Source organism: Brachypodium distachyon, chromosome 1, assembly GCF_000005505.3.
Source record: "Brachypodium distachyon strain Bd21 chromosome 1, Brachypodium_distachyon_v3.0, whole genome shotgun sequence".
NCBI lineage: Eukaryota > Viridiplantae > Streptophyta > Magnoliopsida > Poales > Poaceae > Brachypodium > Brachypodium distachyon.
In genome coordinates this window covers 12,352,797-12,376,880 of record NC_016131.3, presented here as the reverse complement: position 1 = coordinate 12,376,880, position 24,084 = coordinate 12,352,797, and the positions used below count along the sequence as shown (strand labels likewise).

General features: G+C 43.2%; 1 protein-coding gene across 2 annotated transcripts; it reads right to left on the bottom strand.

Moving 5' to 3' along the window:
- Window positions 1-84: 84 nt before the first annotated feature.
- LOC100824131 (endoribonuclease Dicer homolog 2a) lies at window positions 85-23,410 on the bottom strand. 2 transcript variants are annotated; one of them, XM_014896952.2, is made up of 20 exons: window positions 23,108-23,410; window positions 22,602-23,028; window positions 22,109-22,196; window positions 21,966-22,027; window positions 21,742-21,882; window positions 20,352-20,477; window positions 20,138-20,270; window positions 19,649-19,739; window positions 18,978-19,170; window positions 18,738-18,898; window positions 17,849-18,067; window positions 17,523-17,749; window positions 16,855-17,126; window positions 16,364-16,755; window positions 16,156-16,259; window positions 14,153-14,349; window positions 13,153-13,362; window positions 12,262-12,672; window positions 7,232-7,510; window positions 85-800 (listed from the first exon to the last, which is right to left on the bottom strand). In XM_014896952.2, the coding sequence occupies exons 1-20, from the start codon at window positions 23,191-23,193 to the stop codon at window positions 411-413; spliced, it is 4,209 nt and encodes a 1,402-aa protein (XP_014752438.1). In that variant the 5' UTR covers window positions 23,194-23,410; the 3' UTR covers window positions 85-410. The 2 variants fall into 2 exon arrangements, with proteins under 2 accessions (XP_014752438.1, XP_010233066.1); XM_010234764.3 differs by lacking the exons at window positions 22,109-22,196; window positions 22,602-23,028; window positions 23,108-23,410 and having other exon boundaries at window positions 21,742-21,857; window positions 21,966-22,021.
- Window positions 23,411-24,084: the final 674 nt, after the last annotated feature.

Below are 24,084 nucleotides of genomic sequence, written 5' to 3'. Positions count from 1 at the left end.
GTCAAGGCATCTCCAATAGATTGTGTGCAGTTTAAGTAAATAAAATAAATAGATCGCATGCTAGCTTGCAAGTTAAAATGTTCATGCCATCAACCAACAACATATATACACCAAGTACTTCAAAATATTATACAATCTTAATTGTCCAATGTAAGACGAAAGGAATATACATGGTTGCTCTCCTGTCCTAACTTCGAGTTTATATATGAGTATATAGAACTTTCCTCTTTTTCTTTATTTAATATGTGCCACATTATCAGAAGCTTTCACATAACAAATTTACCAGCAACTATCTTTCAACTATTGTTAACGGCATGAAGCTGAATATCTACAAACACAGATTAAGCTGCACATTTGTAAAATACTCCCAGAATCCCATGAGAACTTGGATAGGTTTATCCACAGGCTAGCTACGACCCACCATTACAAAGTGGAGGTAGTAGATATATTGGATCATTTGCCGCTGCTGCTGCCTTTAGATCTTCTAACAGCGATTTCACTGCCAACTTTTGGGCCACAGTCTTATCGCGACCACTTCGAGTTGCGGAATAGATAGTCCCTTCAACCTGCACCTCTGCAACAACCGATGATACTCCACCCTCGTGAGTTTTTGTGTAAGACCTACTATAAGATCTGCGATCACAAAATTCCTGCAGCTCTTTCACTGGGTCACGTTCAACGGTCTCTGGGGTGGCAAGTGGCTCCAATAGCGGTTTCATGCTTCTCCAGACCATCTCTTTGTCATACTTGCTGTCAAGATAAATTGCACCAGCTATGGACTCAATAACATCCCCAAGAACCTGTTTTGTTTGGGAACAAGCAGTAGGTTCAATTTGAGTTATTCAATGGAAAAGAATCCAAGAATGAACAAACTATACGATGCTTCAAATTCTAGGAATTGTGCTCCAGTTTACAACGCCTAAACAGCAAGCCAGGTCCTAACAGTAGTTCTGACGCATTGTACTTTTAATGTATCATTGATGATCACCATCATATTTAAAAGTGTATAAAGACATACACATATCAAGGTTCAACTCCCAGAAGGCCGCGAACAGCTGGTTGCCGCCAACTATCAGTCACACCGGTCAAGACCAGTAGCCACCCAGTACGAGTTTCACTGGCAAGTGCTCGGTCGTAGCACCACACTGCAATTTATGCTACTTTTATTGATTTAGCAATCATAACTATGTTTTGTTTGCTATTGCAACACATTCCCCATTATCAATAAAACTGAGTGTCAGGGGGATGACCCCGGGTAGGGTCGTGACGACACATGTTAGCCGAGATAACGAGAGCAAAGCCTGCACAAGCAACTACGCCGGCATCCTTAAGCCGAGTTAATAACAGGCGTTGATCTCGGCCAACGCCGGGATGCGCCAACGGTCTTATCCTGGGCACATGGCGCAAAGTAAAGCAGCGCCCCCTTTATGACGGAAAAGCAGTCGTTGCTCACGTCACGGTGCCAGGCGACTGCACAGTGACGCGCCGTAGAAGGACCGATGACGAGGGTCGGGGCGTGGCTACAGTGCGCTCCGCCTGGCGGTACGAAAAGCACAAAGCTGTTTTGTCTCCTCCCGGACAACCCGAAGGGGACCATGGGGCGTACCCAATGGGCCCTGTAGAAGATTGGGTTTGCTTTTGGTCCACATGTCAGTGTGACATCGGCGACCTATAAATAGAAGCACCACCCCTCCTGGGACAGGGGCTCCTCCCTTAGTCATCTAGGGTTTTCCCCTTCTTCTTCCTCCTCAAGAAACAGCTCAAGGAGCACCATTGTAGCCCTCGGTATCTCGGGTAATACAACAAAGCAGGAGTAGGAGTTTCACCTCATCTAGAGGGCTCCAAACCTGGGTAAAACAGCGTGTGTTCGTGCGTTGTGCGTGGTTCTAATCACGTCCTCCCTCCTCCGGTTCCTCCTTCGTCCATCGGCCCATCATAAGACATCCTATGGCATCTGTCGTGACATCACCACGACAGTTGGCACCCACCGTGGGGCTAGCAGCGGCGCTGGTTGGAGTTTTCATCCAGACGGGAAGCTTCCTTGTCACCGGAGAGCGCGTGGTCTCCGGTTTGGTCCAGAGATTCGGCTCTCTGGGCTTCATCGACAACAACGCGGGCTGCTTCAACAACGCGCCGCTTCCCTGCGCAGGCCGCTTCATCAACTTCGGCATGCATGAGGTTTATGTCGCCACTGACAATCCTTGCAGGTACCCCGAGCAGGTGGTGGTGGCCGAAGTTCCCCCCGCCGTCTGCACGGTTCACGGCCGGCATGTCGACTGCCCCGCTGACCGTGCGGAGGTCATGGTGACGGCTCATGGCGGCGAAGCTGGCAAGGGCGCGGCAGAGAGCGCCGCGCTCCCAAGCAAGTCCGGCAGAACGATGAAGTTTCCAATGGAGAAGCCGGAGAACATTGATGCTCAAGCCGGCACGTCCGCTGTGCCGGCAAAGCTGACTCAGCTCCAGGCCACCATCGAACGGCTGACCTTGCCGGTAGCACCAAACGCTAACTCGGCCCAGCTGCAGGCGGAGTTGGAGTTGGAGCGCCAGAAACTGCTACAGGAAGCTGTTGATGTGGCTCGCGCTCGGCAAGAGCTCGATATTTCGCTCCGTGAGTATAACAAAGCTCATGGTCTCAATTCCACTGCAATGCCTAACCCTAGCCGAGTTGGGGAAGTGCGTAATCGTGGCAGAAACCTGAACGTCGAGATAGCTAGGGATGGCAGGGCAATACCCGCTGTGTCGGCAAGTTTTGCATCGGCACTGAAGCCGAAATATAGCACCCCTGTTAAGAACCTCAGGGCAGCCGAGGCTGCAGCAGAAGAGTTGCCGAATCTCACGAGAGAGGCGCTCCGACTGCAGCAGCTGCGTGTGAAGGAGTTGCTCCGCACGGCTAACGAGCAGAACGAGGCATACATGAGGTTGCACGGCAAGCCCGGTGCATCTCAAATCATTCACTTGGCCGCGGGCGCTGACGGTCGGGCTGACAAGCATCTTCACCTGGTGGCAAACGAGACAAGAGCGTCAACTCAGGCCGAGACAAGCGGCTAGAGCGTTATGATCCGGCCCTGGCTGAGAAGCAAATGGTTAAGAGAGTAGATGATGGCCAAAGTGGTCTGCGTCTCGGCAACAATCGCCGAGACCCACAAGAGCGTCACTCGGCTGGTCATGGACACCAACCTCGGGGTCCGGCACCCAATACTGCTGCAGATCAGCAAGGTGCCAGGCGTAATCCTCTGTATCAAGGTGAAGATCGCCGACAAGACCGTTACGATTACGGATACTCGGCCATGGGAGATGAAGGCTATCTCAGGCGAGAACGCGACAATGTCAGCCCACTTGGAGTCCGAGTGGGGAACAAGCAAGTGTCGCCGCTAGATGCCCAACATCGGCTCGACATAATCTATCTGTCGAAGCTTTTGGAAGAGCAAGGCCCTCTGCGACCGCGCTGTTTCGCGCACCGGATCATGAGAGACACCAGCCCAAGGTTTCCAGCTGCCCAGGGGTACGAGAACTTATGACGGCAGCACGAAGCCAGAAGATTGGTTGGAAGACTATGTCACTGCAATGCATGTGGCAGGCGGCAATCGCAGATGGGCTGTACGTTATGTACCCCAGATGCTGGTAGAGCCAGCCAAGATCTGGCTGAACAATCTGCCGGAAGGCAGCATCAATTGCTGGATAGACTTGGAAGAGACTTTTGTCAGCAATTTCACCAGCACCTACAAGAGGCCTAACCGCCCTCAGCAGTTGTCCATGTGCAAGCAAAGGAACAATGAGACTGAACGGGATTACCTCACAAGATGGAACAACCTCTGCAATTCCTGTGAAGGGATAGTGGAGTCGCAGGCAATAGCATGGTTTGCCCAAGGGTGCCGACATGGCAGCATGTTGTGGCAAAAGCTGCAAAGGGAAATGCCGGCCACACTGTCCGAGATGATCAAGATCGCCGACATGTATGCGTTGGGTGATCCGACTCAGCCATCGCTGATGCCGGCAGAGCCGCAGAGGGAGCAGCCGACATACAATCCTGCCGAGGCATTCCGGAGGAATGATCATCAAGATCATCGCAACAAGAGAAGGGACGACAGGCCGGATTACCGGTATGGGCCAGCCCATGTCGCGGCTATTCAAGATCAACCTGATGCCGGTCCTAGTCAGCGTCAAAAGACCGGAAATCAGCAGTGGGCCAAGAAGGGATAGCAGAAGAAGCCCTAGCAAGATAAGCAGAAGTATACGTTTGAGATGATGCTGGATCAGCCTTGTCGTTTCCACACGACCAATCCCAGCAAACCGGCAAACCACACAACCCGGCAATGCAGCTGGATGCAGCGGGCCGAGAAGGGTGAGGCAGTTGGCTGCCCCCTCCTCTGCCGCTCACAGGCGCCAATGCCCAGATCCAGGGACCCCCTCTGGCAAACAATGCTGTCAATCAGGTGGAAGACCAAGGCATCCCGGAGTATGCCGGAAGAAATGAGTACAAGGAGCAGCACCAGAGCTACATGATCTTTATCACGGAGCCGACTGACAAGTAGAGCCAGCGCAGGCGGGAGATGGAAGTCAACGCTGTTATGCCGGCAGTGCCGAAGTTCATGTACTGGTCGAAACAGGAGCTCAGCTAGAACCGGGCAGATCATCCCAAGGTCATGCCAAATCCTGGTGGTTACGCTCTGGTGGTTGACCCGACACTCATTGGGCCTGACATTAATTCAAGTTCACTCGGGTTCTCATTGATAATGGGAGCAGCATAAACATCATGTACCGAGACACGATGCTCAAGATCGGCATTACTGATAACATGCTTGAGCCTAGCCGGACTACCTTTCATGGTATTGTGCCGGGAGTGTCTTGTGCCCTGATAGGCAAGATCCGAGTTGACGTCTTATTCGGCACCAGGGAGAAACTGTCGAACCGAGAACTTAGTGTTCGAGGTGGTGGACCTCAGCAGTCCGTACCATGCGCTGCTCGGCAAACCGACAGTACTTCTGGTCTTATGTTCCCGTTATTTAAGCAGAGCGCAGAGTATGAGCGATAGGTGGCATAAATGTCGGCAGAAACGGATTTTCTATTGCCGGCCGCGATGAAGAAAGGAGTCTCAGCTCAAAGCTAAAAATACCGCGCCGACTAAAAATGTTGGAGTTGCCAGATCTCGGCTAAGAAAGCTCGGGGTCGTTTCGGCATTTTCCTTGGTTCAGCCCTACTAGGCTTTGGGTCTTGGGAAACTGTCGTGGCCCGACATCTTTTCCTGCCGGACCGCAACAGCTTCGGGGACTAGTGTCAGGGGGATGACCCCGGGTAGGGTCGTGACGACACATGTTAGCCGAGATAACGAGAGCAAAGCCGGCACAAGCAAGTATGCCGGCATCCTAAAGCTGAGTTAATAACAGGCAAAGGTATGCCGGCATATCTATCTTGTCTTATGTGATTGCAGGATAAGCACAAGCTATCTGATCTCGGCCAACGCCGGGATGCGCCAACGGTCTTATCCTGGGCACATGGCGCAAAGTAAAGCAGCGCCCCCTTTATGACGGAAAAGCAGTCGTTGCTCACGTCACGTTGCCAGGCGACTGCACAGTGACGCGCCGTAGAAGGACCGATGACGGTACGAAAAGCACAAAGCTGTTTTGTCTCCTCCCGGACAACCCGAAGGGGACCATGGGGCGTACCCGACGGGCCCTGTAGAAGATAGGGTTTGCTTTTGGTCCACATGTCAGTGTGACATCGGCGGCCTATAAATAGAAGCACCACCCCTCCTGGGACAGGGGCTCCTCCCTTAGTCATCTAGGGTTTTCCCCTTCTTCCTCCTCAAGAAACAGCTCAAGGAGCACCATTGTAGCCCTCGGTATCTCGGGTAATACAACAAAGCAGGAGTAGGAGTTTCACCTCATCTAGAGGGCTCCGAACCTGGGTAAAACAGCGACAGCGTGTGTTCGTGCGTTGTGCGTGGTTCTAATCACGTCCTCCCTCCTCCGGTTCCTCCTTCGTCCATCGGCCCATCATAAGACATCCTATGGCATCTGCCGTGACACCACCACGACACTGAGACTCGAATTCAGCTGGCTAACCGCAGCAAGGGTAAAACTATCTCCTAGCTGTATTAGCCTAGACCAGTAAAAAATTATGTCCCGAAAGAAATTTAATTTAAATTCTAAGAAAATTATTGTTAGTATTTTATTGTATGCAAGCTAATGACACTAGCAATTCTAAGATGAACATAAAAAATATCCAACTAGGAAAAAATGACAGCTTTCTCAGTTCAGCGGTTTGGCGCTGTTTGATTATGTGATTTCATAACTTTAATTGGATATTTGTTATCTAGGCAATGATACCTGAAATATTGTGTATTTGCATGCAATAAACTTGTTAACATTTTGTTCAGTGGTGGTAACCGGTAAATTTCAGTGGGTAACTGGCCGCATAGTGACACTCAATACAGAAGGTGGTACTTGACAAACATAAGAACCCATAACTATGCATTAACCAGTACTCCCTCCATTCCACAATACAACGTGTATAGATTTTTCTCATTTGTTCTACAATACACCTCATTTTCTCTTGGTACCTGCACCAGGCCAATAACTACTCACATCCATTTATTATTAACCCAATATGAGTGGTCAGACACTAGAAACAAGAGCGCCTTGGTCCAAGTGCACAAATCTATATGAGGTGTATTTTGGAATGGAGGGAGTACCATCCTAGTTTTAATATTTTTTCCATTTCCAGGCTTTTTTATCCATGAGTGGTGATTTTGTTATATCCTACTCCCTCCATCCCATATTAAGTGACTCAAATTTGCTCAAATATGGATGTATATATGCTTAAAAAGTGTCTAGATACATGTAATAGAAAGTCACTTAATATAGGACGGAGGAATATCTTGCAACCATCTAGTGGATGGTATAGATGTTTTCAGGGGTTTCTATTAGAATATAGGCATGGAAGTATGGAACTGCTTCAAACCATCAAGGTGGAAGCTAGGCTTTGGGTGCTGGCGGGGGCGAAGAGATCTTAACGGGATCCTCCTGGAGATTCACGAGCCACGGCGTGTAGGGTTGCATTGTAACCCCGGGTGTTAGCCCTTTCTTAGGCTTGTATACACTTTGCGTATACAAAAGTGTATACAGATAATATATGCAAGGTCTCACCAGACCAGGCAAAAGCAGAAGTTAAAGCAAATCAAGTATAGCACATACCACATAGGATCAAAGTCAGCAAACATGAGAGGGCGCACCTTGGGTAGACCAATGCCAGCTTCCCAGCCATGTGATGGACCCGTAAATGCTTGCCCAAAATTCTCAAGGTAGTAAGCCATCTTTCTGTGCAGTTCCGTTGATGAATGAAGGATATGCTTGTTTAGTCCTGCTTTCACAGATGCATGTGCATAACAATTGTTGTTTACAGAAGCAGATCTAAGATCTGTCAACAATGCTGGAGTACATTCAGGGTACGTATTGTAGTAATATACAGTGACGAGATGGTCCAATACAGCATCTCCAAGAAACTCCAGCCTCTGCACAGGTACACAATTTTGTAAGAACATTACTCAAAGAAATCTGTTTACTGCAGTTTCATATAGACTTCAATTGAATGAAAACGATATATACAAACACATTGTAACATTTGAATACACATAACCAATAAAATATCAAACACAAATTTCAACGAAAATTATTGACGTGGTCACTACAAATGTGTAACATATAAAGTTGTACTGTGTGAACTAGAATACCCTTATGCGGTTTCATCAAGACCGAGGCTCATTCTTTCAACATAGGAATGGTACAAATATTCAGTTAATATGGTCACTACAAATATTCGTGGCACCTTGAACCTGGCAGGTCCAGTTTTGGCATCCCATTTCAATCCAGCCCCCTAAAGCCCTCTTGCATCCTGGGTCTGAGTTCCTTCCCAGATCCTGAGCAGATACCCTTTCATGGACTTCAGCTTCCCTCTGGGCTCCTCTTCTCCAGGGCCTGGGATTCGCCGGAGCGGGCCAGCCCGACACAGCCCACTTACAGATGGTCCACACGGGCCTGGGCCTGGGCAATGCCGATCCCTTTAAGACGCGTGCCAGGCCAGGTCCGGGCCGTCCCGTTGGCCAGCTATAGTTCCACTCATGCCCAGGTGTTATCCCTGGGCATTCGGACGCCTGTAACGCCGTCAGTTCAGGCTGGCGCCAGGCCACTCCTCCAACAGTAGCCCCTTGTGCAGCATAAAGAAATTTCTGTTGCCAGTCTTTGCGCGGTTCCCCTGAATACAAGTTTCAGACGGAACTTAACTGGATCCAAATGGAAGAGATGGTCGCATTTGGTCCAGCGCTTGATGACGGTCCAATTTTTGGGTGAACCGGATAGATTTGTTTGGAGTCGTACATCCTCGGGCATTTTTTCTGTAAAGTCTATGTAAGCAAACTTTATGAAAGGCCAAATGGTTTTTCATCAAAAATACCTCTCGAAGATAATGATTCCATTAAAAGTAAAGATCTTTATGTGGCTCCTTGAGCATAAAGTCCTATTAACTATAGATAACCTCGCTAGACGGAATTGGGATGGGAGTTTGAAATGCTGTTTTTGCGACTCTGACGAGAGTATACATCTCTTTCTCTCATGCCCTTTTGCTCGTACTGTGTGGTGCAATATTTTTATAACCTTTAATTCGCCTCCACCAACCACGGTTACTAATTTTTTTGGGAATTGGCTAAATGGGTTAGAAAAAAAAGATTAAGGCTCATATTTCGGATGGGAGTTTTGGCTTTCTGTTGGGCTGTTTGGAATTGCATAAATGATAATTATTTTTAATAGAACTAGAGTTCCAGATTTTTTGCAGGTTATCTCCAAAACCACTCACTGGATTAGGCTATGGTCTTTTGTTCTACCTGCGCATCAGCGGGAACCTTTGGATATTGGAGGCAACGGTCTGGAGATGGTCTCTCGAGATATCTTCAACCGGGCTGACTGCATAATAATCGAATAGTAGACTCGTTATGTTAGATCTTTTCCGTTGGCTCATTTTTGTATCCACGATCTTTGATCAGTGATTTGTAAGACCTATTGTTAACTTCGCAATGGTTGTGTGCATCGATTAATGCAGAGGCCGGGGATCCTTCCCCTTTTCAAAAAAAAAAAAACAGTAGCCCCTTGTTGAGCTAGGCTTCCCGGAAGGCAGACTTGTACCGATACAACTTCCTTCAGTTTAGGGGTTGACGCATGGGCCGTGATGATTGTGGTTCCTGTCCTGCCATATAGAGAATAGGAGTCGCACCCTTATCATTATTCTTATTTTCTTATTACATGTCCCTGCATGGAAGGACTTGAAAGGTCAAGAATGAAAGCAAAGGCAAGGCATGAGTTTCGGGGCAGTTGCCCACATCTATGCAAAGATTCTGTTGGAATGGTCCATATCTTGCCTCCCTAGGTGTTCGTGGTCCCGTCTATTTTTTCCTCCAGGAGGAGACACTATTTAAGCGGCCTTGCCTCCGTCAACTTTTCTCCTATCGCACCCTGCTACCCCTAACTCTTCGAATCTTGACACCCGGTGGCCATTCTGGCATGTACCTTCAACGCGTGCCAACTTCTCTCCCTACAAGCTCCTAGGGAAGTCATCCGAGCACGCAAATCGCTTCCTCCTCCCAAGTCCTAATCTGTTGACCTAGGAAAGAGCAAGTAAGGCGACATTTTATGGAAACTCAGGCCCTCGATGGCCACCTAGGACATGATTGAGGAGCTTGTCAGTCTCGTGACTGGTGTCGATGGGCTACTCTTTGAATGGTCCTAGATTCAGCCTTGCACTTCTACAGGATTGATAGAGATCATCCACTCGGACACTATTGTGAGGCTCACGATATTTGAGTGTGCCCTTCGAGCCATGGAGTTAGCCACATCCCCCGAGTTTTTGGGTGGCTTCACAAGCCAGCCATTTATGGCTAAAGCTTCCGAGGGTTGTTATTCCATTTGGGGTCGATAAGGTTTAGGGCTTGTCAATTAGGGTATGGGGCACCACCTTTCCAAGTCCCCATCTCAAAGGGCAAATGGGAAGGCTCAAAGGAGGCTAGGTTCTTCCATCGTGTCGGCGACGCTAGGGCTCAAAACTGATATGAGGAATATATCCCCACAAATTTTGCTAGCCCAAAGGATCCACAAGACTTGGAAGACATAAATCTCTCAACTAGATGGAGGAACTCAGTATGCAAGAGTTGGTGGAGGAGTTCATCATGATGATGTGGTACCTATTTCACGCAATTGGCACGTTTATTCACGGTGCTGAAGAGCCAAGCCCCCAAGCCCCGCCCTAGTTCACCCTTGCAAGGTCTACCTGCCCACTTTTGGATAATTCTAGAATATTTCATCTTTCTTGCAAGGACAAACATATGGATGGGTGAGTGGGGGCCTAGGCCACACTTAAAGTTGTATGTTTCAAGAGAATTCCTTTGTATATTTTTAGAAGTACTTAAATTCTTGGAATGTCTACAAGAAGTGCCCCTACTCAAATATTTGCCCCTGACTAACAATCACCTTCCATACGAAGTTATTACTATATCTATTCCCTCCGATCCAAATTAATTGTCACAGATTTGGTCTAGCTACGCATGTGTAGCTATGCTCATTTTGAAAGAAAAAAAGTTGCACAATTAATTTGTGTCGGAGGTTGTACTTCATTCAGCAATCCCAGACCTTCAAAGAGAAACAAGTCAAGATAAAGAGGAGCCTTTTTGACCCTTTTTTTTTTGCAAGAAACCAGAGCTCTAGGCTTCTCCTCCCCTCGACTCCTCGACAAGATGTCCTACATATCAAGGATAGAGATGCAATGTTTTGTCTTAATCCATCATGGACTAGGGAGGAGCGGGCGATGCATAGTCCATGGTGGACTGGCCCACTCATCCCTCCTTCACTTAGGCTTGTTTTCTTGGGCTTCCTCCATTTTTGTTTCTTGCTCTTCCCTTTGACTCATTAACTTTTTGAATGTGTTGACTTGTTCGTTGCCATGAAGGATTCATGGACTGGCACACTTTTATATTTCTATCCCAATAAAACCTTTGATAGATGGCATATATCACATATATTTTAGAGTGGCACACAATAAAAAATGACCACGCTAAAGATATATAATAGCAAAATGTTGCACACTTAAGAAAAAGAGGGAAAATAATATCAACATTTCGATGGACGATAACACATTCGTTTTTGCAAACATCTGTCAGATAGAGGTCAAAAGACGATGATATGAGGTAGAATTCGAAGAGCCACAACAGACCTTATGGAATAGGAAGACTGCTTAATTCCTATTTGCTTAATATTAACACTTAAGCCCTGACTATTTAAATAGACTTTCTCGCTATCAAACTTGATATAATAGGCAAGATGTAATCCAAATCTAAATTTTACACTAAATGAACTTATCCCCCTTCTGATCACGTGGATGAGTGCTATAGTACCACGAATAACTGTGCGATGTTCATTTGAAAGCAGAACCACTGCAGCGTGCACATGGCACTATTAATTACTTCATCCGTTAGAAATGTAAGGTAAACTTGACTTTTCATGGTCTCAATGCAGGACTTTGACCAAGTTAGTAAAAGACAATATGACACTAAAGCATATATTTCAAGACAAATACGACCATATTATTGGATTTCAGGTATTGACTCTGAATACTTTTCCTTTTGGAACAAGCAACTCATGTATTCTCTACCATGTTTCCGATCCACCTTTGAAAGTTTAATATAATATAATCCTGTCATATATCTCATTATGCTTAGTCTAGTACAGATACCGTTCTGTTAGATCACAAACTGATGTGTTATATTGGAATTATATCTTAGCACAATAAATACCAGATGCATTAACTATTTTTCTTTATAGACAGCATGCATTAGACATCTAGACGGTTTCCCAGAAGACTGAGGCTGCAAAAGGGAACTAATAAAACACAGATGCCCGTTTGGTTAGGCTTAAAGGGTGGTTTTTGACTTTTGGCTTAAGGTGCTTTTTTGCTTTGGCTTTTTGCTTATACCATCATCTAGCAATATCAAGTCAAAAGCCAAAAGCACATAAATAAGTGCTTTTGGCTTATAAGCCAAAAACAAAAGCCTCAAGTAAAGCCTAACCAAACAAGGAGGCGCTGCCCAACCCATTGGACTAAATGAAACAGTAAGTTTTATGGAGGATAAAATAAAATAAAATAGTTACTACTGAAACTCAGATAGAAACATGCAGAGGCTTATTCCCCCCCAAAAAAAAGACATGCAGAGGCTTTGAAATCAACCTGGTAGCATGCAGTAGGGCCGGCAATCTGGTATGACCCATGTGTCAATGCTTCGATCAATAATAAAGGATCCTTGAAATTGTAACCAAGAATTATTTCCAAGCTTCTGATGTTGATGAACTCTTCCGGTTTGATTACAATATTTCTTTCAATTGGAATTTCGCTGTGAAATCCTATATCCATTCCTAATGAATTTATGAAAAGAAACGCTGCCTGTTCACCAGCAGCACTGAGGTAGGCCCCAATTAAAGCCTCAACTGTATCTGCTATTCTCTTACTTTTAATGGATATTTTCCTCAAACTGTACATACCATTGGAGCTTAGACAGAAACTTTTGTTACCACAAGTATCGTAACCAAGCCCTGGAATGAACCAACCTTTTGGATTAAACACTTCACCTTGGATGTATCCCTGCCAACCAAACAAAAAAAGGAACTGATGTCATCTAGTGCGCGATACAAGAATTGATGATTATAATAGGCCTTACTTTGCAGAATGACAAACTAAATAAATAATATACTCAATGGTTAAAAAAGCACATTATGCAGTTTGGGTAGTGAGTAAATTTTATCCACATGGAATTTGAATTACAGTCCGCAATAGACTGCCATGTCATACCAGAAAGTAGCAACAGAGAGCAAATAGTTTGTCAGCCAGCTTAAGATATCGCCACCAAAGATAATATTGAAAATTGTATCCCTATAATTCTCCAACTAACAGCTTTGCTCAGTCATGCAAACAAGGTCTGCATATTTGGATAGTGGATATTAAAGAATTTTGGTGTCCACGCGAGACAATGATATTAATGCAGCATGACATTATCAAGCCCAAATATTACTTCAACAAAACAAAAAGTTATGCAGAGCAGGTTATCAGTAGAATCTTAGCTACCACAAGATTGTTGTTGCAGGCGAGCTGGCATAGAGCTGCATTGGAAATCAAGTTCTTCTTCATCTTGGTTAGTGTTCCCTCGTGATGAAGCTTGTACTTGGTATAAAGATGTTGAGTTGTAACATACTTGAGGAAAGAATCCCCAAGGGTTTCTAATGATTCCTGTGAAAATTCCTCTTGACATTCCTTTGTTGTTAGTGCTTCTAGTATCTGCAATTCATAAAATGGGTTGTAAATATAGAAAAAATTCCAGCTATATGTAATGTTTATCAGGAAGAATATATCAATATAGTGCAAGTAAAACGATTCAGACTGCCATGTGTATTGACTACTGCAATGGGGCACTCCTATCATTACTTACATTTAAAAAGGCAGCTCATAAATGTTGCTTACTGATCAAACAGTGTTGCGATGTTAATGTATTACAACACAATCCTATTCACAATTTGACAAGACCAAAACTAATGTTAGTACTCATGGACGAATGAACACTTGTCAACCATATGACCTAAATAAGTAAACAGTACATTGTTGTCCTACTAACATTTAATGGCTGCATGAATCAATAAATGAATAGGCCAGGGGTGAAATGTGTGAATGAATCGATGAACAGGCCAGGGGTGCAATGCATGAATCAGTCAATGAATAGGCCGGGGGTTGCAACCTCCATTTCGGAAGTATAAAAAAAGACAGAAAACTCGATATTGTGTTTGCTCTCTTACTCCATATATAGTAAAGTAACACATCTACATTACCATGACATGTGTATTCTCGAGACTTCAAAAAACAGGGGGAATATGAGTTTCTTTCTCACAAGTGCATTCCGTTGACCTAGTTGCCTAAACTATCACCAATATACATCAAACAGAAAATTGCAAGCAGAGAATAACCCCAGTAAACTATTACCAATATAGATCAAACAGAAAATTGCAAGCAGAGAATAACCCCAGTAAACTATCACCAATATAGATCAAACAGAAAATTGCAAGCAGAGAATAACCTTCAGATCTGGTACGGAGAACTGCTGCATTCTTGGGCCTAATTGAACCTTCAACTTTGCAGAAAGAAGCATACCATGGATGCGATACATTACAGAAGGAATAATCGAGAAGCTGTACAAAATATCAGCTGGCACTGGTGACATGACAACTCTGCAGAGCTCAGGTGGCAACTCAACAGCAAATGAACTGCTAGATACTGTAACAAGGAAAAGGACAATGAAGTCAGTTATCCGCACAGCTGTGAAAAACGAATTCAACTAATTGGAGTACGATCAAAGGGTACAGCTCTAACTCATTCCGCATGTTCCATTGTTTATGCAAAATAGACATGCTCCTAAGCCCCTTATTTTTGGAGGGCTTAAGAATGCGCTTAAAGAAACAAAAAAAATCAGGTCTCCACACACGATCGCAGGCCTCTGTTGCTCTTCTGAAGAGTCACGATGGTCAAGGCTGAAGATTTTCTCTGACTCAAAAAACACGACTGAAGATTTTCTGTAAAATTTCTCTATGAACCCTATCAAAAAGAAGTTAACATCCCAAACATCTCCATAATTATACATTGATATGTCAAATCTTGATAAGTATGATAAATCCCAAACAGCTCTTCCTCTGTATAGTTGCCCCTTGGGTTTCTTTCTTTTCATTTCGGTTCACCCACTTGGATTCTTGTTTTTCTTGTTTTGCTTGTTGCGCTTTCTTCTTGATGGCTTTTATTAGAATATACTACCTCTGTTCCGTAATGTAAGACGTTTTAATTAACTTTCCAAAACATCTTACTCCCTCTGATTTAGTACAAAGTTGTACTAAATCAGCGACACTTATTATGGATCAGAGGGAGTACATTACGGAACAGAGGTAGTACTTGAGACTATGCTACACTGAACGGGGATACGGATATGGCCATATGGGGACACGGGAAAACGGCATTTTTTTAAATGCAGTTACGAGGATACGCAGGTATATGTATAAAAAGTCCAAAAAAAAAACACCAAATGTACAGTATTATATAGGATGACAAAACTGAGGTCGATTAAGTTACTTGATCCATTTCACTCATGACTTGATAGTTCAGCAGCACAAGACAATAGTATACCAACAGTTTTATTTTTTTATTTTTTATAATTCAGAAAAGTGGGTAATCAGCGACACAAGTATCCCAGTCGTATCCCGGCGTATCCCGTATCAGGCAGGTATGGACGTATCCGTGCAACGTAGGCTTGAGATATGGCCATCTAAACAAAATGAATTATGGTAACAGATAATAACACAGAAAAATGCACATCACAATATTCATACTGAAGACAAAATAACACTGGAAAGGCTAAGAAAATGAAAGGGGAAGAAAGATTTGACACTATGCACATTTTAAATATCCATGTATTTCTGGGTAAACCCGCTTGTGGTACCAAGCTATGTGTAAATAGGGCTCCTTGCCGTACGCAGTCTGGAGGTTAGATAGTATGCGTTGACAGTTTGACAAAACTTTAATTTGCATGTTAACTAAGATATAAGATGAAGTTTGTTGCATGTTAACTAAGATATAAGATGAAGTTTGTTGCATGTTTCATGTATCATCAGTTTTTCAATCGATCCAAATATGGTATTAATAGGAATAAAGCATACAGAACCGCAACGAAATTGTTAATTGTTATGCTGCTCATGCACTGTAGGCTGCAGCTCTGGTTTGTCATGGTTACTATTCATGTGAACTACTTACATGTCTTGGGCCTCAACTTATTATGACTTACATGATATTATTCCCCAATGGTTTGTGTCAAAATAATATTGAATTTCCCTACCACGAGGCATATATGTCATTTCATATTCAAAACACGAAATGCCATATAGGTCCGCAATCTAGCGCTTTATAGGATTTATAGGTTTTTGAAAGCCTCCGCGAAATGCTTTCAAGCGCGATTTGAAATCTTGAACAAAAATGACTCTTACATACTTCAAAGTTCAAACAAGCATCCATGAGACAAAAACTATATTCGCAGCAAACCTTTTTCATTTTTGTAATTGCGCTTGTGGAGAAAGTTCCTCACTTGTCCAAGTTTACTGGCAGCCAAGAGAGGTTGGTTTTCATTTGTTAATCTGAGGCCATGCCTGCAAGATCAAACAGTGGGTAACATGTTACACATGCATATGTGCACAGCTTAGAGGAACATGAATGACGTGCACAGATTAACACTGAAAGGACAAACTCATACCTAGTCTTGAAATATGTTATGTAGGTAAGAATACTCCCATCACGTAGATGCAGTAAGGATTTCGCATTTAAGTCAAGAAACCCAGTAATAGCATACAATCTGCTATTGTGCGGGGTGCAGATAATGGAATTTCTAAGCATGCACCTGCACAGAAGACCATCTTTTGTCTGCAGTAAATCAACTTCTTTACAAGAATGGCAGTGTCTCACATCTTTGTTATTAACTTCTTGTGGTGCTGAGAACTTCATAGTACACCAATCAATTTTGCCAGAAACCAAGGGCAGCAGTAGGTAGACAATTCCAATGGACCGTTGCATCTCATAGTAGTATTTAATAGCATTGTTAATAAGCAAAGAAAGAATGCTTGTCTGAAATCTTCTGGCGATAATTACCTGAAGAAACAAACGTTGTGTGATCATCATGAAGAGGAGTAAGAGGATCTAAAAGGATGGTATGCTGATTAGGGAACTAAACATAAAGTCCCGACATACCTGTTCTTGATTTAAATGAATGATTCCCATGTATTTTATGGCAACAGTAACATAGTCTTGCGTGCCATACAATTTAAATGATCTAGAGACAAAGTCAGATCCCATATCACATTTCATGGCTAAAATTATGTCAGTAGGAGCGGTTGTTTGTAAAAAACCTTCCAGAGAAATCATATAGCAAATATATATGCCAAGACAGGAAAAGGAGAGCCAATTGTCGACAAGTTCTTCAGGAAAGTAGGCAGGCTGCTCATGTTGGTATTTCTCGACAACTACATGAGGACCATTAAAGCAACGTTAATACAGAAGACCAATCCAGTTGCATGTATATAATAAAATCATTGCAAGGTGAAAAGGAAAATAAGTTCCCAACAAGTAACCTTGTACTTTCATTCTGACTTATTCGCCTAAATCATTAAGTATCGAGTATAATTCATTAATTCATGTAATATATACTTTAAATACATTCCAAAACTGGGTACCAGAATAGCCGATTGTAATTTTGTGCCTAAGCTACATGCGATTTGAAACCTACATAATCAACCATCTCAACTTGCCTAATAAACTCATCACCTACATAATCAATCAGAACTAAAAAAAACATAAGTTACAATAACTGGACCAAAGGAATTAGTTACTTTAGTTGAACTCATTAATAATATGCATACCAATGTCGGGTTCTTCTTCACAAGGAAAACCTAGTTCTGGTAAGAGAGAATCTGTGAGCGCGCCAATAGCATGTAATTCTCGGCAGGCCTTAAGACAAACTTCCTTCTTGAGGACATCGACTTCTCCTTCTGTACTAACTGTCTGTACAGGACTGCTCTTGGGAAGATACAGGGTGCACGTACATGATGCCTTGTTAATACTGAATCTCGGTAAAGGTTTAAAATATCTGGTAGAGAGAAATATGATCCATCAGATACATTTATGCCAGGAAATGCTTTGCATATGAATCGAAAGGAAATAATAATTTATGGAACAGAAAACAGACTCATCCGATGGGAGCTTTGAGCAGAACAAATAAATCAATGAAATACTGGTGTTTATAGTCACAGTTGCTCCAGTAGATTCAACACGGTAATAATCTTCTTCACACAAGGGGTTTTCAAGCGGTTGACACATCGTAGACGCCAACCTCAGAGATTCTTCCCTCATCAATTGCCCACTCGCAAGATACTTTTCTGTTTTAGAAAGGGCTGCTGCATCCCCCCTAGTACAGAAACACAAGCATTGCATCATCATGTGAAGTAACATGCCAAAAAAAGTTGAGAAATAATGATGACAACCAAAGGTAGAGCAGGTTGCCATGCCATTTAACATCGAATGGCAACAAAGTAAATTAACGTAAGACAACTTGAGTATAGCATTTCATCACTGTAGCACAAATCCACATCAAAAACTCAGAAGGTTTTCTACTCCAATTTAAATAACTCTTCTGATTGGGAACTGATTCTAGCATGTGGTAGCTACCTGCCTACATGTGGTTCCCATACAGATCCTGTCAGGAAACACAATTCAATACTAGCCCTAAGTAAAAAAGCAAAGTGACTTTTGAACTTGGTCATCGCCAGTGTTTCAGGCATCACCGTGTCAGAATTCAGAATTGTTCTGGCACTTAATCAAGCTCTTAAACTATTAAGTGAACACTAGCATTTATAAACAATTCAATTGATAGAATGGGGAATGCACCGAGTAATATATGTAAACAACAATTTACTGGTACTAACCAGGGACTCTTTGACAGCACGTGCAATTCAACAGATGAAATGACAAACACAGTGGATAATGTCCACTAAGATGAATACAAACGTTTCAAAATCAATAAAGATGAAAAAGAATTGAACTGAAAACTAAAAATAAGAACAAAATTGAAGACCTGCCTTCTAACAAGTAAAACATAGTCAGAGTTTTGCATCCTAGCTCGGCCACGAGACTGTATAAAGCTGCGTACAGTTGCTGGTGGATCAAAGCGAATTACCAAGTTACAACTTGGCACATCTAGCCCCTCCTCCAAAACTTGTGTGGCCACAATCAAATGTACCTACAGCATCCTCATTTTCTCATCAGAGCAATATCATTAACAGTAACTGAAGAGTACAGCATAACAATATTAATCAAACCTCTCCTCTCCGAAAGGAATCAAGAATCTCTGTACGCTCTTTTCTACTCTGAGAATGCAAACCAGAAATGCCTCCTGTCATGTATTTAACAATCCACCCAGACATTTGAGTGATAGTGGACAGGAGGGATTTCAATACAACGCTTGTAATAACTCTCTCAACAAATACGATGCATCTCAAGTCTTGTTTATGCCTGAGAGAGAGAGAGAGAGAGAAATCAGTTATTATTCAAAAACAACATTGTCATGGCCTTGCAATCCCCATGTGACATACGTAAAAATATTAATGAAAACCACCTAGGCACAAAACCTCTGTTTAGTCACTACCATGTTGCATGTTTATCTAAGTTATGTACTGTACCATACCATCCCCTTCTCCATTCTCTTTTTACTGGGTTTTTTTCTCGGATGTTTTTTTTTACCATGACTTTGTTTACACCCATGTGCCACTTTTTACTGGTCTTCTAACCAGTAAAAAGTTAAAGTTAGTAATTTGGAGAAACAAAAAATTAGACTGATAAGTAGAGCACATTGTTGTCCACCACAAATTAGACCAATATTATATAAATCATTTAGTTCTGTCTTTCTGTTGTAACCAAGCTAATGCAATTTTGAAGGGACTGCATTTGTGTAGTATTGCATACTAAATGTAAGATCTGGTTATTTTATCACCTGTATTCCAGAAGAGTTTGAACAAGACAATGAACTTTACGTGTCAATAGACCATCTTGCAAATTGGCTTCCAAATCTTCGCCAATATGACCTGAGAAAACAGAAAGGGACCTAAAAACCATGGTATAATCCTTAAATTTGAATTTTAACAGATGGCTGAAATATATGGTTTAGTTTCAGGTTAGAATCATATGTCTATGACAAGTAAATTTTATTTTGTTGTCTACCTCACTCTTCGAAATAACACTTTGTTTGACAGACAGATGGCAGATGTGATACGATACAACATGAAGAGCAAAATCATGTGCTATGCTATGACACAACTTACAACCAGTATATTGATTTATGAATGGACAATGACTTTGAGTTAACAGTACCACACTAATGCCATAGGCATAATTATCTTACACAGAACAAACTGATATGAAGTTGACTTTCAGGAAATGGTAAGGTTGATAAACAAAAAATAATCACCAACTACACATCTACCTGTCTTTGAACAACATGAGAGCTCCCTGTATACTTCTTCGCTGTAGTTTCTAATAAAGCCTTCAACATCTTTTTCTATTTGTTCACCCCAAAAGGACAAGAACTGTTCATTAGATGATTGTACCTCAGCAGCCTGAAAAAAAAAGGTTAAGGTATTTCAGGACTACAGACTGAGAGACATAACACGTGCAAGCATCATCATATGTCCTCAGACCTTTGACGCTAGCCATATTCCCAGATCAGCTGTGCAATATAAGAATGTCCGATGTAGTCGTGATATCCTTTCCTTTGCTACTTTCAGAGATGAGCCATACAAGTTTGCTTTCAGGACTTCTAAATGCTAAGAGAAGGTAAACAATGTTAAGGACATTACTGAAAGTGTTACAAACTAAAAGACAAGGCCATGCATTCCCTGAAAACTTCATTGCACCAACATGGACAAAAGGCCAAGAAAAACGAAACATGAAAACATTTGTACAGCATCTTTCTAAATATGCAAACATGGCTGCATATAGTAAGAGAAAACAATAATATATGCATTACTTCAACTTCACTTGAACTAAATATAGATGCTATTTATTCATAGTTCATTATGTTACATAAGAAGTGCAGAATGCCCATAATACTTAAGAAAAAGTCTATTTTAGGTCCTTTAGCTAAAACCTTTAATTAATTCACACCCTCAACTTCATGGCCATACAGTTCAACTTTACAAGCCAAAGTGCATATCTCAGTGACTCAAGTTCACAAAGTAATACGTACTCCCTCCGATCCTAAATTGTTGTCATGGTTTTAGTTCAAATTTGAACTAGAAACACGACAAGAATTCAGGATCAGAGGGGGTAGTTGTTTAACAATGACATGTAAGGGCAGAATATCTACTACGAAACAATAATCAGGTGCGCATTCAGTCAAAAATAATCAGGTGCGCATTGCAAACTTTTTTGATTTGGCTGCCGAACTAAAACAAGCATTTCCAGAAAACAAATGGTGATGTAGTTTATCAAGTGTAGCAGCACCCTTACAAACTTACATCAAAATGAAAAAAGGTTTTAGAAAAGAACTACTCCCTCCGTTCCTAAATTCTTGTCGCTGTTTTAGTACAAATTTGAACTAAACAACGACAAGAATTTAGGAACAGAGGGAGTACAACTTTGTACTAAATCCCCGACACGTATTATGGTTCGGAGGGAGTAAGTTCATATTTCGTTTTACTTTCTGTTCTTTTACTTTATCATTTCTCTACAGAACTTGAAATGTCAAAACTCAGTAAATTGATGAATTTATGTGGCTGTTTCGTTTAGGCTCACTTTCAACCATGTACTACAAAACCATTTAATTATCGCCCTCAAAATATAAAACCAGATCAAATCCAACATGATAAGGGTATTGGTGAAGGTTTTTGCCTTGTAGCCTGGTTTTGGGCTGACATTGCTGCCTGACACCCTGTGTTAGATAGTGAGTGACACCCAAGGGGTAATCGCGCATGTACTCAACTTTGTCTTGCATACAAAGTGCAACTGAATAATTGGAACTAATGTTTATCTAACAGGAACAAATGTTTATCTAACATAGAAAGACATGCATAAGAACAAAAACAATACCTTCTCTTTCAATCTGTTCAAACAACTCATAACATGGTTATATGAGTTGGATGGAATGATGGAATCATCATAGTGCACAATCCTAGTGGTGGCATATTGTATGTATTCCGATAAAGCTGATTCATTATCAACTGTATACACCTTCAGTAGCAAATACACAAAAGCTTTCCTCACATGTGACGAAGCAAAGTACAGCAAACATGTGAATTCCTATATGGTCTGACCTTTGAATTCAATAGATTCTCCAGTTGAGAGATTCGCTTCAAATAGGTATCTGGTTGCAAATCTATGCAGTGGATAGTGCATCAGATTTGGTCAACCAGAGAGGATGTAGAACACAGATACAAGTTCATAGATTCATCCTTACTTTTCGTATTAACGGGCGAGGCAGTCATCCCAAATATCCTTGGCAGAGGATCCTGTGGTCTAGAATTGAGTTGGGCGTGGTAGAATTCCTACAGTGAAAGCCAGTAAGCCACATTGAAGAGATTTGACTAAATAGTTTACGCAATGGAAAAAATAGAAACGTCCCTTTAACTGGAATGATAAATTAATGTGGCAACAGAAACAATCAATGATCTAACATGGAACTTGGTACAAACGAAACATTCATGATCTAACTCAAGGTTCTTTTTCTGAACAAAATTTTAAGGAATGACATAACTTGAGTAGTTGATGCAATCATATAAATGGAAAAAGAAAGAGCGAAGCTTCCAACGAGTTAGTACTAATGTACTGTGAGGATCAATAAATGTGGGTAAACTAATGAAACAGAAAAGGGAAAATAGGAGGTTCAAAGCAGGTCAATAAATGTGGCAAATTAAACTAACAAAACAGAAAGGGAAAAGAGCGATTGCGACCTTGAGAATGCACGCATATGGGTGGTTGCCCTTAGCGCGGTGGCACTCGTCGAAGATGAGCAGTGCGATGTCCTGGAGGCGGAAGAAGCTGTGGATGAGGTTGTTGAGCAGAATCTGCGGCGTCATGACGAGCACCTCGGCGTCGTCCACCACGCGGCGCCAGGTCGGGGCGTCCCAGTAGTCGACTTTCATGTCACCGGAGAACCTGTCGACGCGGAGGTCGGTGTGCGCCTCGATGACCCGCGCCTGCTGGTCCACGAGCACGACGGTGGGGACGAGGAAGACGGCGAAGTCGCGCGCCGGGCTCCGCACGCGGTGCGCGTAGGCGCGCAGCAGCAGCACCGCGATGAGCGTCTTCCCGGATCCCGTCCCCAGGAACGCCACCGTGTTCCCGCACAACGCCCGCTCCAGCGCCTCCAGTTGGTACCTGCACGCACGCCACGCAGGCACATCGGTCGCGTTTCCCATCGCAGTTCTTACGCGCGCGGCAGAGCAACGATACTCACCATCTCGCTATCGTCTGCGGATCCTCCTTCGGTGCTTCCTCCGTCGAGGCGGCGGCGGCGGCGGCGGCGGCGAGGGGGTCATCCATGGTGGTGAGGTGATGGGGAGGGAGTGGGGTGCTCCCTCATGGCGGCGGCGTGGGTAGATGAGGCAGTGCTGCGGCGGCGTACGGCTGAATCTGCGTCATGCGCGCGGCCGGTGCTTGATTTGGTGAGCGGGGACGAGGCTTACGGGCGAAGGTTTTGCTGCTTGGCCGCTTTTTTGACTTGACGACGAACGGGGAGACTCAGCACTCACGAGTCCTGTGGCGTCAGTCAGATGCACCGAACAGGCAGGAATTTCGCTTTCACGGGTGGCGCACAGAATGTACCGTCCGCGCGATCTCCCCGTCTGGTCTTGGGCACTTGGCTATATCGGATCGAGCTTTGAGATAAGTGCAACCGAGGTTTCTTGTCTTTCGAACACGTACGCAAAACGGCAAAAGCTTCGGTGTTATGTACAGAAGAAAACTGGTTCCGTGCATCCATCAAAAAAAGATATTGGTTCCTGAACACAATAGAGTCATGTTTAATTCTGACAGTTGGAGTTAACTGAATTCATGAATGGCAACAGCTGAATTATGGGTCCATGCAGTTTGATCACTGTCGGTGTACCACATGAATTAGCTCAACTTGCTACACGATCTCCCGATTCTTGTTGGTTTGATACTCCCCTCCTAGCATTTTACCTCACTTATCGTTATCAATTATTCCCTCCGACGAAACATTGATGTGGATACTTTGGATAATATGGATATTTACGTGATGACATGTATCTTGTTTGGACTCAGTGCTTTGCTAGTGGTGTGCTGATCCATTAGTTTCTTATATGAAAATATGGCGTGAGTTGTGTGAAACTTACCCTGAGTCAAGTCGTGGACTTGTGCTCATACTGGTTATTTGTGTGTTCGTTTTCAGGTGTTGCTGGAGCTAGAGGAACG